Here is an 18,427-nt window from a genome sequence, read left to right as displayed (position 1 = left end):
ACTGAGCTAGTGATTGTGTTTTGGATCCTCACAAGCTACAGAAGAGGGGCTTTCAACACATACATGAATATGAGTTTCTTTTTTGGCCCCCAGCTTTAGATCTTGTTGGAGCGTAAAAAAATAAGTAGGAGATACTTTTCTTATCTGCTGATCCAGTGGGGCTGTCTCCTGTTTAAATATATCACTTTCAAAGGCCCTTTCATCTCTCACTCTTTGTTTCGTTTCTCGGCTGTGCTTTAGGGGTGGGAATGTAGATGAGGGAAATGTTCCTTTTGAAGAGTTGAGTCCTCCTTCATAAATGATGCTGCCACAATACAGGTTGAGTGGTGTAATATTCCCCCTGTAAACTTCGGTCTCCCTTCTACATCCATACATTTTCTATCCTCTTTATCCAGTTCAGCCCAGCAAGCAACAGGCGCAAGGCTTGTACAGGAGACCAGTCCATTACAGGACACACATACACTCACACCAGGGCTAATTTCGCAAAAACCCCTTGACTTCCCAGCAGGACTTTGGACTGTGGGAGACCCCGAGAAAACCAGGATGAAACGCACATGAGCATGAGCAGCATTCTCTGCAGACAGCACCCCAGGACTCGGGTCCAGGGAGCCCTGCGCTGTACCACTGTACCACTCTGCCACCCTCCAAATGTGAAGGCGAATGATATGAAAATGACACACATGTGAAGTTATTAATAGAACTGCGATTAGCCATTCAATTACTTTAGTAAATGTAAGAAAGTGAGAAAAAAACATACTGTGACATAAATACAAACTGAACCTTTTCCTTGTTTGGCAGATTTTGAGATATTTGGAACTGTTCCGATCAGTGGTTCTTAAAAAAAACAATCTTATTTGAAATATGATTTCATACAACTAATTTGAAGGATGATAAACACCCCGGAATTGAACCCAGGACCCAAGAACAGCAATGCTAACCTTACCACTGTGCCGCCAATCCTTCCATATATGACAGCCATGTGTTTGTGTACTGTTTATGTGGGGTGAGCATATTAAAGTGATGAATCCTGCTGGATTTTGCAAGGTGTTGCAAAACCCACATGACCAGTCTTTTGGCTCACAGGATTTGTTCACCTGCCAGTGTACTACATGACTTCAGTAGACAAAAGATCAATTCCTGTCTGGAGACAAATTGCATTGTGTGACAGTTGCTCATTTTGAGCTGCCAAACCAGCAGTAATGCTGAAGTGGAAATCTGGCATGAAACAACAATCACACACCAGTTACACCAAACTGCGGTTTATGTCTTTGTATGATAATTGTGTCACACTTGCTACTGAACTACTTGAAGAAGATGTAAAAAAACAAACTTTTTATTGCACTTATTCAAGGTTAAACACAGCCTGCTCTGATAGAGAAACATTTCTGCTGGAGACCTCTATGGCAGTCTTGAAATACCAAAAAAAAACCAGCGTATCTGACCTTCAGTGAAGTATTTGCTAAATACAGTTATGTGTCAGTTGTATTAAAAAAAAAGGGCTCATGGCAGGCTAATCCATTCTGCTGCCAGTCTGCAGCCCTTGGCTGTGGTGGAAGAAAAATATATTTGGGTGTCCTTGAGTTGGGACCTTCGACCAATTCATATTCCAGAAGTGCCAATCAGTTATGCAGTGTAGGGCAGCCCATCCTCCCAGGTTTGGGACCTGCCTTGAAATCACAGACCTTCTCTTTCTGTCTTCCCCGAAGCAGCCTTTTCCCTTCAGAGGCAAATTATGCAGAGTTGGGGAAACTCAAATGTCCTGCCACCTCCATGTTGCCAGGGGGAGAAAGACACCAGTAACAATATACTCCTCTATAAAATCGCACAAAATGCAGCACTGCCACAAGATGTCATTATGACCTATTTAGCTGTGTAACACCAAATGCCAATTGACATTTTTTAGCAAAAACTCTGTAGATGACTGTTCATTAGAAAAAAGCCATCTCCAATAATGATTTCGGTGTGATTTACACATAGTATGAGGAATACCAAGGTGTTACTGTGACCAAATTGTGGCCCAAGAGTCTAGTGGAACAGTAGGAGAAACATATTGCACACAATGAGCTGCTCATTGTGAGAGCTCTTATTTTGCACTTCATGCTGTGTCGTCTGCATTCTGATATTACAGGACTCCGTGCGCTTCAAGTCTTGTGACTCATGGCACCAAATCAAAAGCAACAATTAACACCAAAAATAAAGGCTAAAGAAAACAGTGCTCTAAAGGCCTAGTGAGAGCGAAAGCTGTTCCTCTTGGCTTATCCGTCATCTTTCAGTGTGGCGGTAATCCCAGTCTGTGAAAGCAGACTACAGGTGTCAGCCAGTGTCAGAGAGCAGAAGAGTCAAAGTTTGGGCTCTTGGCAAACAGCAGAGCTCAGAACATGGATCAGGTGGGAATGCAGTAAAAGACACCAGCCAGACCACATACAGTTCAAGATTTACTGATCAACCACCCGATTAGACGATTTCCTTTCCGTTTTGGCACTGTGATGAGATTTGTCAGTTCATGCATGTTTACGGGGCAATGTGTAATGTATTGATGTCTTAATATTAATTGTACACATTAGAAAGATCCTGAAATTAAGATGTTTGCCCTCATAAAAATAATACAAATCCTTTTTATGATTTAGTGTGCCAGGAAGCTTTGCATTACAATGTTTAAAATGTTTCACCACATAAAACTCCTTAATTGTTTCCTATATAATTTTTGGAGAAAAAAAAGAAAATATTGTCAAATATGTTGCAAATAGACTGTCAGGCAATGCAAAATGTACTGTATGCATTACAGAGTACAATACTATCAAACAATATACACAAATATGGCCTCAATAATCTGGTATAACAATATTAAACCTAGATGTAAATCACAGGATGTTTCACACCCATTAAAAACAAATATTTTTGTTGTATTAAAGTACATTTAAATTATTGGAAGGTCATGACTTCCCCCGATTTTTTTGGTCTTACTCTTGTCTGTCAACAATGAAAAAGGGTTTTAGAATTACTTCTCAGTTACCTTTTGTGTGGGGACTGGCATAACATTGTCTAGAGCTTCTAATAAATCTCTTCATTCATTCACTTTATTGCTTTATTTATTATTGATGTAATTGCAGACTCCCTTATAAAGACAAGCCTGCAAGCAGATGAAAATTTAGATTCCTGTTTCTTCCCCTCAAGCAAGATGCAGTACAGAGTCCTCTGACGTTCTGCAGCACTGAGGACGTGTCTTTTCTTGCTAGTCACTGTTTTCTTCCTGCCACATCCAGAGCAATTAGTGGTTTTCTCTGGCATCTGAAGGTGTGCTGACTAATAACTAATACTGAACTAAACTGTTTTCTGTCTGGTATCCAGAAAACTAGTTAGACAAGTCCTTAGTTACAAAACCTGTTTTTAACATCATTAGAGGCACACCAGGGTGATGATTAGTGCTGCTGTCTCAGAGCTCTTGAGTCCTGCCTTCAGAACTAGGGTAGTGCCTTCCGTGAGGTGTCTGTATGACTTCCCTGTAGCATCTTTGGTTTTTTGCTAAATGCTCTGGATTTCTTCCACATAGGTTAGTTACTTATGATCTAAATTATTCTCTAAATAATCCTCAGTATGGTTGTAAGTGCACAGCTATTGGCTTTTGCAAAACTCAGCACTATGGTCCTCATAGCATCATGGGAGCAGTGAGCCCAGTGCACTCCTTAAAAACGTAGCACTGCCAGAGCCATTTGCCATTTCCCACATCACAAGACCATGGCATCTACAGTTTAGAGTTCGTAAGCAGCAACACATGGTCCTTGCAGGAATGGCTGGTGTGCTGATAAAACACTGATCACCTCCAAATATTTAAATGAGTCTGGTTGTACAGTATTTAAACTATAACATCTATAAAGTGCTACTGTATATCAAATAATGTTGTCTTTTTGCATCAGGCTTCCTGTGCTTGGTTTTCAACAGGCACTTGCAGTTTTCTGACATCACAAGCTGTTTAGCTGTTTGTTTGTTTTGTGTACTTTTTCTATTTAATGGCACAGATGCAAATCCTCATTTACTGTGCAATTACTGCCCCTCATTTCAAAACCACTGGGAGCTAATTGCTAGTCCTGAAGCTTTAATGAATTTCTCACTTGTTTTCAAGACTCTTAGGGGACCCACAGCTTTGCGTCATAATGGCCATTTCTTTCCATAAATCAGAAGCTGGGCTGCGTATATCAGTGACCCCATCACGGCATGGATGGAATCCAGATGTTACAATTCTGCGTCCACCACTCCTCTGCCCCCCCCCCCTCCTCCATGAGAGCATGTTTAGCTTTTCATTTCCTTTTTTGGTGAAAAAATCTAAAGGTTCTGAAAACCCCCAACTGGAAAGTGTATCCAGGGGTCTGTTTGTTGTAAGCTGGAGTGTGTTTTATCTAACTCCGCTCCCAAGCCCTGAGAACAGACAAGCGCTCAACCCAAGAAACCTTGGGTGTCTTCTGCCTGGACTGGATGTTTCAGGTTTATTAATGTCAATTTGAGAAACACAAGGGAAATCGGGCTTGTCTTGTTTAGGATACAATTACAAGTCTTCAGCTCTGATATATCCTCTTGACTCCATGCGACAAGGTCAAGGTGTGTAAGTGAGTAAAAGACCAGAGACCACCGCAGGGAGAAAATCATTAAAAAGTGCCAAGATAAATCAAAAGATTTTCATCCATGGTCACAGAATATGTCTCACTGGTTTTCATTCTTGCCCAATTCTTATTTAGGGTTTCTACTGCCCTAACTGATCTAGATTAGAACTAATTCTTAAGCTGACCATCAAATATTTTCTTTTTTTCCACCCACTTTATTTGGAATTAACAGTTATGACTTGGCATTACAGCTACAAACCCTGTGCCTGACAGTTAAAATGAGCGCTAGCTACACCAACAGGTAAGTTCCTTCAACACGCCTCCATCTCAGAGTCTTTCACCACCTGGCATGCTCAGAGCCCTGCAGTGTCTTATGGGAGAATTAGCGACTGAGAGAAGGAGCAACGTGTGTCTTAAGGACATCACTGCAAATTAGCACCCACCCAGCAAGTCAAAGGAGCAGCTGATACACCGAAACCTGAGAGAACCCTGTCTAATAGCCTGTCTTCTTAACCTGGTGCTGTTCAGCCAGGAGTGCGGAATTCTAGTCACTCACATGGCCAGCTGGTGACATCTTGACCACAAGCCTCAGCCTGCACTCTGAGTGAACACTTTTCCTAGCTGAGCCCCTCAAATCTATTTAACTGTTCTGTTTTGAAACTTTGGCTTTCGAAACACTCTATTTAGGAGAATCGTTGCCAAGACATTTAGACAACATCTCTGTTCTGCATGTAATCCTTAGCTTAATAAATAGTTGCCTCCCTATAGCTGTCTAAACAGCTCTTAATAGTTTACCCATTAAAGACACTCAGGCATGGGTAGGAATTCCACTATATCAAACACTCCCCTAATAATCATCCTTTTAGTTGATCATGGGGCCAAGCTGCAGAAAATCCTGGTCACTAAAACAGAATTCCTGAAACCCAGAAGCTAGTACAATGTTCGTGTACATTTTCTTCCATGTCTAAATTTTATTGGAGCCAAGAACAGGTACGACTGAAATCGAGCAAATTCTTCTCTTTCAATAATCCTCAGTACTTAAAAGCTTTCTTTTAATTAATACCACAGGACCAGATACACTGAAAAACACAGCTTTCCTGAATGTCAGCCAGTTCTGTTTGCATTCCTTCAGCTGATGTATCTGTTCTCCAAGGCAGTAGGGGGATCTCAGCCTAGCAGGGCAAATACTTGTCAAACTTGGTAGAACAAGCTGTTTATCCTTGCTTGTGCAAATACCAAAGCAACACATGTACTGTATGAGTAAGTTTTTAAATGGAGATCAATTCATTCTACTTGTAAATTAAACCAGTCCATCAGCAACTTGTTGCCACTATATTTGTGAGGATGAGGGGGTTCCTTGCCCTTTAAAAATATTAACCATCCAAAAATATATGGAAAATAAAGACTGTATATTGATATTTTTATTGTGCTACAGAGTCCATGATAAAATGACGTCATGTGGTAAATCCATTCACAGATGATCATGGCTAATATCACAATTCTTCATTTTTAGTTTGTGGAAATTGCTGTGTATTTGTAAGACCTTTTCAAATCTCTAAGACAGTAATTGCCAAACCGGGTCCTGATGATCCCTAGCTTTAAAAGCAACCATTAAACCGTCAACTTCTAAATACTGAACAAGGTCATTGTAATCGTTTTAACCGTGGATTGGTTCATACATACGAAAGTTTGCAAATGAGGAGGCCATTTTTACTAGACTGTTATATATTGGTTTCTTGAAGGAACCTAGAACCCGAGAAAGAAAAATTGCTTCAGTGATTGAACGATGTGGAATCTTTAGTAAATCCAGATTGAGCAGGTGGAGTGTAGCCAAGAGTCTGGGGTTAATACCCCTACACTTACCAACAGTGCCATTGGGGTCTTTAATGACCTAATAATCCAGTACAACCCAATGGCGGGCACCTCCTACAACAGTGTCCTCTGTCAACATCCAGTGGCTTTGGATTGGAAATTCTGGCCCAGGGGGAGGAGCACCACCTACTGGTCCACCAGCACTACTTACAGCAATATCCTGATTTTCTTTAGAGCTCTATCCCAGCCCTGACCAGCAGTGCAGAAGGTAGAAACACATCTGTCTTGTCCTTCCCTTTCTAAACGCACGTTGGCCGGCTCTTAAAATGCTAGCCACCTTTTAAGTATTCTTCAAATTCAGCTCCTGACTTTGCTAAATCGCTTCCTGACTTTGCTAGTAAGAGAATAAGACTGACCAATGCTTTCCCAGTTTGGCTGTGCACTTTAGGGAGTCAAGTACTCTTCAGACAAATTAAGCGATCATTAACTTACAAATGTTCTCCATCTTTAGATGGTGTAGGTTTATGGATCAGATCAGATTTGGACTCTTATGAGACACAGCAAAAGAGACCCCTTATCATAAACTTTAGTGTGGGACCTTTTCTTTTGTGTACAAATCAATATTGAGTGAAAACAAAAAAAAACTTTTCAGTTTTAATTTATTTATAGAAGCCTTTTTTAAAACAAAACATATAAATGAACCTTTTAGCACAATACTTTTTTTGTGTTCATGCTCTGAGAATTATAACAAGGTTTACAAGCAAAATAAAGCATAACTTGATCCACTCTGACTTGCCCGCATCAAAGCTCTTTTTAAAATAGTGGAATATAAATTTGCATAGGTGAACAACTAAGGATAAAAATACAAAAATATAAAAAATGAACAAAATAATCAACATGCATACCACTCAATCTCTTGAACACAGATTGCAGAAGAGTCCTGGGACTAGCCCATTTCTTTCTCATAATAATGTTTATAAAGCAAAAGAAGCAATTATTATAAAGATTATATATAAAGAAAAACTACACATTTAGCTGAACTACTTCTCATCAGTGGTAACGCTTTGAACTTTGAACCTTCAGTAAAAAACAATATTATTGTAACTGTAATATTTTGAATAGAATCAGTGGTTATGTGATATAAAAGATTTTGATACCATGTATATGTACTGTGCTTGTATGGCTTGAGTGTGGGGTCTATGCATCAAGAACTTATTAGTATCATAATGTGCATACTCGGCATTTCATAGCTGATGAATTATAAACCACAACAAAAAAGTATTTAAAACAGCGAGGAAAAAAATCTCAACTATTTAAAACATGTTTTCACTAGATGTATGTGTAGCATTCTGTGGTTGATTTTTAAAAATAGAGTCTACCTAGAACAGCAGTATTGCTGTGACAATCCTGTGGGATTATGTGTACGCAGAACGTTGTAAAAAGTAGAAAACAGACCTATCAGGTTGCATTTCAAACTTTAATTCACTTCTAAGGGTGAATTAAGAACCAGTTCTGAAAAAGTACATCAATGTGCTTCAAAATGGTCGCTCTTGAAGGTAGTTATTGCTGTGGTAGAAACGCTGGAACCCAAAAGAAAATATGTGTTTTTTTTATTTTAACCATAAAAAAGTTATAGATCAAGCTTTGAAACCATTTCCTTTCCACTGGCACTTCACATGTAGAGTGAGAAAAACATTTAAAGGTAAGGCACTGTGGTGAAAGTACATCTTTGGCGTTTCTTGACCATTATCCTCACAGATTTTGTTTTTGGTTTAACGTTTAACAGTTTATCTGTCAGTCCATTCACTCTCAGAACTTGCCCACCATTGTTCCACTGTGCATCCCAAAGCCCGCATTGTAGTTTATGTAGTTAGTGAATGATGTTTGGTCTCCAGGGCGCCCGCCGGGGCCTGTGGTTTATAAATCGCTGTTGCAGTCGCGGCACAAGATCTCGTCGTTCTCCGGGAAGAAGCCTTTCCCCACAAGCGAGACGGAGCACCGCGAGCACGTGAAGCAGGTCTGGTGCCACTGCCGCTCCTCAAATGAGATGTATTTCCCCCCACCGAAACCTGGGGCAGGGGAAAAAAAAGGAACAGGAGCGCTTCAGGATCGAGCCGCAGAGCTGCATCGACGTGGAGGCAGTTAAGGAACTGGCGCGTTCCACGCAAGTGAATGTCAGGCCCTCAGATTTCCATTCGTTTGGACACTCCTTCTCACTTTCTTTGCACCCTGTCTGCACACCCTTTCTCTCTCTACCTCATTCCTGTTGTGTTCATTCTCCATCCATCCATTTTCTAACCGCCTCATACAGTTCAAGGTCTCGGGGGAGCTGGAGCCTATCCCAGCAAGCAACGGGTGCAAGGCGGGGCATGCTCTGGACAGGACTTCACTGCAGGGCACACACAGACACAAACCCCACACTCACACCAGAGCCACTTTTCCCAGAAGCCAATTAACCTACCAGTATGCTTTTGGACTGTGGGAAGAAACCTATACGACAATGGGGAAAACACTCGAGGAAATAAAAGGTTTTCAAGGCAAATTCTCACAATGGAAAATATGTATCCTTTGCCGACTGCAAGCCTTATGGCTCCTAAAGGTTGCATGCAAATTCACATGGCTATCTTGTATGTACTGGTAGTGACAACAGGGTGCCAGGGCATAGCTGGCTGGGCAGTAGGTACCTGTAATGGGTTTGGTGCAGGCCTCACACTTCTTGGCGTAGAGATTGCCGAAGCACTTGAGACAGAAGGGGCTGTCGTCACGAGAGGTGAAGTGCTGACCAGCCAGCTGGGCTTTGCAGCCGGTGCACACAAAGCATTCCTTGTGCCATGGCTCGTCCCGATAGGTCACTCCGCCTTTAGCTAGTGTCTGTGCAGGAAAAACAACGCAGTCATTTCTTTTCGAAAAGAAACCTGTATCTGCTTTTCAGTTCCGCCTTTTTTACATTGATGACTGTACGCTTAACCACAAATGCTTGGTTGATGAGTGTGTCTTCTGTCGTTAGTGGTTACAAAATGTGTCTTTCGTGGTCTGCAGTACTGTGTTGTTACAATGATGTACTGTGCATTGGTATATAATGATTTTATACCGATCTATCCTGATTTGAGTCTTGATTTTGCTAGTAGTTTTGACAGAGACTGTATTGAAGGAAGCAACACTTCTTTTTAAGAGGTTTTGACTGATAAACCTCCCCCATCTCTCATGAAATATGATCTTATGCAAATAATTGCTGAAGATCTCTCAGATGATAACTATTTTTAATTTCTCCAGGAGGCTGCTTGCCTAAGAAATATGTAGGGGCTTGCTACTTTGTTGTCTCTATGTGTAAAGCCTCAAATCTTCCTCAGAATGTCTGCTTCTCCCTAATCACCATGAAAATCAGGGAAAAAGGGGAGGGGTAATATGAAAATTAGTTATGTGTTTGCCTCACTTGGATTCTCTCTTATAAACCTTATGTGGATCTATATTAATATATAGTAATCTGTGTATGGTGTATGTTCCACCCCACCCATAAACAGAATCAGTGAATGAAATCTGTGTTTACATAAGTAACCAGGGTTTAGTTTCACGTAAATATCAAGGCGGTCTTGTCGGGACCATAGTTACACCAGCTTTTGCCCCATGCAAACTGCCCTAATGTCTCTAGTGCACATGACCCTATATTATTGTATGCTTAGCCAACATTCCATCAAATATCACTTCATAATGGGTTCAGACAGAAAGCACAGAGCCAAACTTTCACTTGTCAGATCCTATAAATCTCATCAGTAAGGGAAAAAATAATAATAACAACCATGACCAGCTGAAGTCCCTGTTGAACAGTGAACACCCTGAATGTATGCAGAACAAACCTCTCTGTTGCCAAGGAGCCTTTGGTGTACAGAACTGTCCTGCACTAGATCTGTCCCTTGGGTTCCATCCTTGCCCCTGTCACCAGTATGTTTTTTAAAAGCAACTGACATTTAAATGTTCAATAATATAGCAACCACTCCATTGAGGCAGTGGATGGTTCCAAATGGCCTTGCAGACCAAAAGAAAAGTCACAGCCATGAAAACGTTTAAGTTTTTGGGTGTGGATTACGTGGCCCTGTGGCCGCTGTCTCTATTCACATCTCGTTTGTCTCTCGGCCCGGGTCTTGCAGAGCCCCTGAAGGTTTCGTGTGATAAATAAATCACTGCTCCGTAAAAAGAACCTTGACCCAGGTGGTCTCTCAGATGATAACTATTTTTAATTTCTCCAGGGGGCTGCTTGCCTGACCCAGAAGGACCCAGAAGGCGGTCTGGCACATTTCTGATGAGCTTGGTTAATATGGAGCCCAGCCCAGAATAAACCAGAGCTTCTCACCAAGGGAGATGAGTGGTACCTGCAGGTGAGGAGTGACACAGTAATCTGCCTGTCTGCCCGTCTGCCTGTCTGTCTGTCTCTGGCGCAGCGTACCTGCTTACAGCGCGTGCACCGTGGGGCGAACTTGCTCTCGTAACAGGGCACGCAGTAGTAATCCTCTTTGTCCGGGATGAAAGCCTTCGAACCGATGGGCTGCTCGCAGCTGTGGCAGATGAAGCAGCTCTCGTGCCAGGTGTTGCCTCCGTACTCCAGCTTCCGCGTTCCTGAGGGAGAGGCGTGAGGGAGAGGTAGGTTGCAGCTGTGGGAGACCCACGTTTTTTTGTGACGAGATTTGATTTGAGACCCTGTATTTAAATGGGCTTAATTGTTCATATAGGTAGCTTTTAAAGACTGTGATTGCTGGTACCTTGCCATTCACAGCAGCAAAACATCGTTTCCTACAAAGGGGGAAACATGACTGATCCCCACCGCCGTAGTGATGACAGATGTGCTCACAGCTGTATTGTGTTGTAGTAGTTTCTGCTTGACATTGCACGGCTGATAGCAGCACTCCTCAGCACTGTGGTCATTCCAAAAGGCCAAATCTCACTTTGTTAAATACATTTCCTATTAACTTTTTAACTTATTACTGCATCCTCTGATTGGGAAGATTTAAAAGGACAAGATAAGACTGCAGCACTACCCACAGTACTTATACTGGAATACTGGTCTGTCTCTAGCCTCTGCTCCTGTGTAGCTGTTCACATTCTGATGTCTGTCAATGCACAAATACAGAATTATTAATCAATTGCTAGGATCATGCAGCACCTGCCACAATACGGCACTGCATCCATCTCTTTCCCTGTAGCTTTAGGTTGTTTTTTTGTTCCCCAACATGATGTGGCCTCCTTCTATGTCACACTCTCCAGCTTGTGTTACAAAGCCCCTTTGTGAAGGCTCATGCATTTCATATTTGTAATTAATCAGAGACCCATGTGGAATGCTTTTGAATTTAGATAAGTGCACTAGAACCCAGAGGAACTAAATACAGTAACATAGCTGACATAGAAATGGTTATGTTTTTTTTGATAGTCCTGGCTAAAACGTTAAGTTGCTGTTAGACTGCTTAAGACTAAACAGGATAAGTGGTGACCTTCTACCACTTATACTGTTTAGTCTTAAGCAGTCCAACAGGTCTGTTAAGAACTAAAAAGTCTTTCTTAAAGCATTAAGAATGCAATTGAAGGCTGAACACTTGCATTGAAAGAGCCAAAGCCAAAGGGTGGGTTATCACTGGCTGCTGGGGTTTGGGATTGACTGCAGTGCTAAAAGGATTTGCTCTTTACACTTTGAATTCCAGATCATGTTAAACCATTCTGAACTGCTGATCTAATTGGCATGAAGATGTGAATGCACCTGCGCTTTTCTGCTTGACAGAATTTCAGTGTCTTCATACCTTTTTCCACCTACACAAAAATGCAACTCCTCCTGTTTCCTAGAAAACGTAAAGAACTTACTGCAGTTTCGTACAAATGGGTGTGTGTAGCGATGAATCACTTTTGGTTTATGTGTGTGGAGTTAAAATTGCCCTAAGGATACATACAGAAGAAATCATTTGGTAAATTTTCACGAGCATGTGCACTTTCTACTTCTAGAAAAAAAAAAAGACAAACCTTCTACAAACTCCTATCGTACTGTTTAACAGTGTGCTGCTCAAATAGTTTATAGTGTAATCCACTGTCATCAGCTCCTGGCTGGCTACCAGAGGTAGGATTTAGCTGAGAGACAGTCATACAAGCAAACCAACAATTACTTTGTCACATCCAGCATGAGAAATGTTTATTAACTCTTCATCTCTCTCAGCACATGTAACTCCACAGCAACACTTCTTTTCCTAGCTCTTGTCAAGCCTAGCCTTGTCTGAGGTCTCGGATAAGTGGGGCTCTTTTAAAAGTATGGTGGCTTTAAAAGGAGATATCAATTAAAGACTGCACTGCTCAAATCAGTGACGTTCAGGAAGGGCCCCTGGCTCTGGTGTACAGTACATGCTAGCAGGGACAATACCATTAGTTGAAAGCCGCAGTGCACTAAACATTTACAAAAACATTTTTCTGGAGTGAAATAAATTGAAGGTTTATTTCACTCCAGAAAAGGTGTTTTAACAGATCAGATCGAAGGTGCATTTCTTGGGTTCTTTCATGTTCTGTGAGACTCCACATGCATGCCCTGCTGGTTCTACAAGCGTTCAGTAGGACTGAGATCGGAGAGCTGTTCTGGCCAGAAAAGGTGATGGAAATCAGTCTTAGGTGGCTCGAGGCAACAACACATTGTTACTAAGGGAGTCTATTCATTTGACTGGGAGTTTCCTAATATTTAAAGGGGGACTGCAAAGCTATTTTTATATTTCAGGGTTGCATCACAAAATTTCCAAGTATGTGCAGCGCCATAATGGTGTCTTTGTCTGTGATTCAGAAAGAAGCAACTAAACCTCCAGTGACTAGAAGAGGCTCTATCAAATTGTAAACCGGCAGGCTTGTGAATACATCTCTTTTAATCCAATAGAAATATTGCTCTTGACATTGAGATGGTTTTGCTGACAAAAACTATGTGCTTGTTATCTCTGCGTGCATATCACGTTATGGATATCATGCAGTGAAATATTTGCTGCACAACCTGTACTTATTTGCTTGCATATTGTATTACATTCATCATTACAGTGACTAGTGAGCAGGAAGGGCTGCATCACGTCACAATTCTCACAAACTCTCGGTCACACCCATGGGACAAAAATGGTGATCATACAGTACTTTTGCTTGATTCGGAATTGGGAAAACCTTGCGGTACCTTCAATTTATTTTGTTGCCAAGATCGAACAGATAATAAGATCTCATTATGCAGACCGTTACTCCAGTTAAGGGTGCAGTTTTAATTTGATGGAGAGCTCAGCAGCACAGGACACCGGCAGACCCTGGACTGACAAGAGCCAGGACCCGCGCTGGGAGGCCCTGCTATGAACAGGCGCGACGCACCTGGCATGACCGTCTTGTTGCAGGCGACGCACTTGGAGGAGAACTCGTTGCAGTAGCAGTCGTTGCACAGCAGCTCCTCCTCCTGGCTGGTGAAGGGCTCGTCGGCCAGCGAGCGGTCGCAGCGGAAGCAGCGGAAGCAGTGCTCGTGGTAATGCCGGTCCTCGTAGAACAGCTCCTGGGGGCGACAGAAGACGGAGCCGCTGAGCCGCCGGGTTTTCACGCAGCGCGGCGTGGCTGCCACTCGCCAGCCGCCTTTTTCAACCGTTCACAATACTCGTTTTCAACTGGTGTGCTGCGGGACCTTCTCAAATGGACCATTTCCCCTGTTTTGGGTCATGGAAATCAACGTGAAACAGACATTATACCATTTTAATGTTCAGCACTGTGCACTGTGTTGCACACCTCTCTAATAAGACCATGAGCACTTATGTAAATAAATGTGATGATCATGAGCAGTCATTCTCAGTGGAAAAAAGAGGGTATGCTGTGGAATTAAACTAGTTGTCCCATTAAAATCCATTTTGTTGCAGAAAAGGTTGGAAACTTATTCTATAATCCTGACGTTTTTTAATTATTCCACTATGCAATATACATTTCTGCATTGTTCATATTTTGCAGTTCATGGACTGTTTTGCATGTAAGCTACTGTGGCCTTAGCTAAAATAAAAAAAAAATGATAATCATGCAATCATAGCCTCTTTTCTGTACAAAAAGACCTTACCCAGATTCTGCATTTTTGTAACATGCAGTTCAAAACTTTTTGCTTCACGGCCAGCAAAATATCACCCATTGAAATGGCAGTAGTTCAGATCTAGCAATGCCGGTAAGGAAAAGAGAAAAGAAAATGATATTCTTCACCCTTCAACTTTGAGTGCTAGAAAGTGCTTCAAATCTGAAGTCAGAGAAAATGGAGGAAGTGTGGAGTGGGTCACAACAGCCTTGAAAAGCATCCTGTTATTGTGCCATTTATACTATAACCTTTAAAACTGTGTGCAAAACATGATTATTAAAATAAAAAAGAGCAGCGAGTGGAACCCGGATACAATGAATGACAATGGGAAATAAAACCTGTGAGACTATGGTAAACTGATACAGTTTAAATAACAGCTGTTTGTGCTTAAAACAATACGTGGTGCGGTTCATTCCAAAAAGGAACTTTTATTTCCAACACTGAGAGACTCAGTTCCCACATGCTCAGCTATGGAAACACTGGGCACATGAAAGAGCTCAAGAACAGCGTATGAAAAGGAGCACGCACTACAGTACAAAAATAACGACACACAAGCTCTCTGCGAATTATTGACACTTGTGGAGTCAGGCTGAATAAACCGCTGTTTGAATTGGCCACCATCTCTCAGACAATAAACATTGTGCTCTACGATCGCCCCTGCAGCACTGCCTGTCCCATTAGTGGAGTTGTTTTATTTCACAACACATGACCTAGACATATTATTTTTTCTTGAACCTTTAATGAGAAACTAATGCACTTGGTCAAGCACTGAATGGATCTCATTCCAAGATGTTACACAAAGTCTGCTGACAAGAAGCAGTTACAGCGTAGCAAAGACTTATCTTACACTGAACTGACTGCTCAATTTATCTTAATTGCCATAATGTGACCTCTGGGTTACCAAGAAGGCAAAACAGAAGAGAATTAGGGAAAACCAGCTCACTTCTGATCTGTGAAGAGAGGGGAGACTTATTTCACACAGTCAGTAATGAAAAAGAAATGAAATACTTTTGCCAAAGCTCAGTTATGTTGCTTTCTGACACGTTGTTGCAACTTGTCAAGTTGGACGTTGGTTTTAAACCACTCTCATCACTCATTAGAGTATCTATGTAGACAAGGGGACAAGGCCACTATACCAATTATCTGGCTTCATGACACCAAGGAGCTGGAATAATTCTGGCAGCCCAGGAGAGAGATGTTACTGTTACAGAAGTCTTCTGTTACATAAGAAAAGCTACCAGCAAAAGGAGGCCATCAGATTCTGTCTAAATACTCCACTTGGTATTATATATACTTGCTTTGGCTCCTTTCATCTGTATGCATAGATCCTGAAACCAGGAATCATTCCTGTTCTTCTTTGTACTCTAAACAATTTAATCTTTGTCGTGGTATGATGACCAAAACCTGAACAAGTCCTGATGACAATGTTTGCTGTGGATCTGTGGGATGAAACTGGTTGTGAAGATGATGAAGCTTCAGTCCTTTCTTACTGTCGAGAGGGGTACCAGGACGAGTGCAATCACTAACACTACCACATCTTAACATGGTCTAACAGATCAGAATAATAGCTGGGTGACCTGTAACCAGCACTCACCACCTCGAGTGCCCGTTTGGTTTTGCAACCTTTGGTCAAGGAATTTTGGTAAAACACATCAATGTAGTCCTTCCAGAGGGCTTGGGTGTGCGTCTTGACAACACATGAAACGAAATTTAATCTGAGCTCTTGTGTCACCAATTAGGAATCAATGCTGATAAAAAACTATTTTTGTAAAATACTATTTCTGAAGAGGCTGTTGAGGCAGCTACTGCCTCTTGGTACAGACAAGACTAACACAAGAGTTTGGTTCCAAAAACCATCCCACAGGCTGAATCTTCCGTCAGCCAAGATTCACTTTGAGCTATATACACATTATATACACATTTATCATTTTGTAACAAGATGGTAGTAGGTTCCTGTCTTGAAGATATTCTGTCATATAATGTGTGTTGTACACTGCAATAGAATGAAGAGAAGAGAAGGATTCAACAGAACCCATTAAACAGTGCTTAAGGAAGCACAATTTAATTCAATAATATACAGCCTTAAGTAGCTCCAAATTATTTATACGTATCAAAATTGTATACATAATTGTAAAGATTGACCCAAATCTTAATTTAGAAATAAATTTAGAGCATTTTTATGTAAAGTTCAATTTGCATAACCAGGGCAGTGTCAGTATAGGCAGAAGGACCAATGCTTTTCTTCTGCGTCATCAGTGCCCATAGCTCATACCAAACCTGAAGAAACACATCCAAAAACTTTGTTCCATTTCCATTCCGACATGAGATGTATAAACAGAATCACAAAATCCCGTTTAGCTCTATCAGCCCTAAGCCAGGGTCTTTAGTCTTGCCTGGGCACCCGGTATTGTTATGAACTGCAAAGGAACAGGTAGAGGTTTATTTCATGCTGAAAAGAAAAGTGGCACAACGTTTCGGCTGCAGAGGAACGCGGGGGCGGGCGTCTCACCCTGGCGTCGTGGCCGATCAGCTCCTTGCACTCATCGCAGGTGTTGGCGAACAGGCTGTCGTAGCAGGGGATGCAGTAGGGGTTGTCCTCCGCCTGGATGTACTTCCGGCCGTACAGTGACTCCTTGCAGTTGTCGCAGTCGAAACGCTCACTCATGGTGTCGTCCGAGTCCAAACCTGCTGGAACAAGTTCACCAGAAAGGGCTTGTTATTGGAGAGAATCGAGAGCAGGGAGTGGGAGTGAGATGTTGTGTTGACAGGGCCCGTTTCATCCTCATCTTAGTCTAGTCTACTTCGTCTCCACACTATTAAAACAACAAAAAAAACGCATTTACCACTTTTAATGTCACTTACTACTTACAATCCACTAGCGCACACACTACACATCCTGTAAATTATGAGATTGTAATATATTGAAATTCTATGCCTTGTAGAAAACATCTTGGTAGTGGTCTTAACTCAGTGTAGGTTTTGATTGCATTTTAATAAGATTTTGCAAAGTCTTTTTAATATGATATTGCACCGATGATGTCTTTTCTCTCTATAAAATACCACATTATGTATTTCTCCAGATAATATATTACACTTAAAAGTTGCTTGAACCAAGCTGCCAAACATCTAAATGAATAATAATCATTAACATCCATTACCACCAGTTGCCACAAAGGACATGAACTAAAAGTGACAGTGACAGTTCCATAAAGACAGAAAACAAATAGGTCAATAAAACCGGCATAAATACATGGATTGATATTACATTTTTTTAACAAGAACTTTTTTAAAAATAAAACTGCTATAAAATCTGTAGTGTTATCACGGCCTTTCTTCACTGTCTATTTTGCAGGTAATATTGCAACCCTGCTGAGACATTCTGTGGTGCCCTGGAATGACTTGGACATTCCAGCCTGAAGGTGGCAGTATTGCTGCTATATTTCAAAGTACTCACAGACGAAGTGAACTTTCGCTCTAGTTTGACAATTGTGTCTGATTTTCTAAACGTAACTACAAAAACCGAACTGAGGTTTTGTGCATACAGCAGTAGTGCTAGGCTCACTTCAGGAACAAATAAAGTTTTCAAATATTTTTTTTCTGAATTTCGTTTTAAGAAGGAAAGAGTTGGCTTTGTACTTAATTAAAAGCTTCTATAGTTGCTGTGCTCTGTTAAATCAGCTGGTATATTTTGTTTTTTCTGAAATAAAGTCAGAGAGGAAGTTTAGGAATATGCAGCAACAACAAAGGTCAGTTTTGTCTTTGATAGAAAATCTTGAAAATGTCCTGCCTAGAATATTCAACACCAAAATCAGGCATAAACAAGATTTGAAAACATCCTAGAATCTGGAGTTTATGGTGCATCAGTGATGAGTGCAAGTTATTTATACTATGGGATTAAAAATATAACTACTACGAAGATCCTTCAGTTCATTTC

General features: G+C 41.3%; 1 protein-coding gene across 4 annotated transcripts in view; it reads right to left on the bottom strand.

Annotated features, from left to right (window-relative positions):
• Positions 1-7,052: 7,052 nt before the first annotated feature.
• fhl3a (four and a half LIM domains 3a) overlaps positions 7,053-18,427 on the bottom strand; it is a 51,219-nt gene continuing 39,844 nt past the window's right edge. For 2 of the 4 annotated variants that reach the window (XM_088932430.1, XM_088932433.1), the window contains 5 exons: positions 17,003-17,181; positions 13,764-13,938; positions 10,849-11,018; positions 9,092-9,278; positions 7,053-8,476 (listed from right to left, as the gene is read on the bottom strand). In XM_088932430.1, coding sequence (XP_088788556.1) covers positions 8,325-8,476; positions 9,092-9,278; positions 10,849-11,018; positions 13,764-13,938; positions 17,003-17,181 — 863 coding nt within the window. In that variant the 3' untranslated portion in view covers positions 7,053-8,324. The remainder of the gene's footprint in view (positions 8,477-9,091; positions 9,279-10,848; positions 11,019-13,763; positions 13,939-17,002; positions 17,182-18,427) is intronic. The other 2 variants (XM_088932432.1, XM_088932431.1) reach the window with 1 other exon arrangement.

The sequence above is a fragment of the Atractosteus spatula genome, chromosome 14, assembly GCF_055471065.1.
Source record: "Atractosteus spatula isolate fAtrSpa1 chromosome 14, fAtrSpa1.hap1, whole genome shotgun sequence".
Taxonomy (NCBI): domain Eukaryota; kingdom Metazoa; phylum Chordata; class Actinopteri; order Semionotiformes; family Lepisosteidae; genus Atractosteus; species Atractosteus spatula.
The sequence above is the reverse complement of the archived record's forward strand: the minus strand, read 5'-3'. Positions and strand labels throughout refer to the sequence as shown.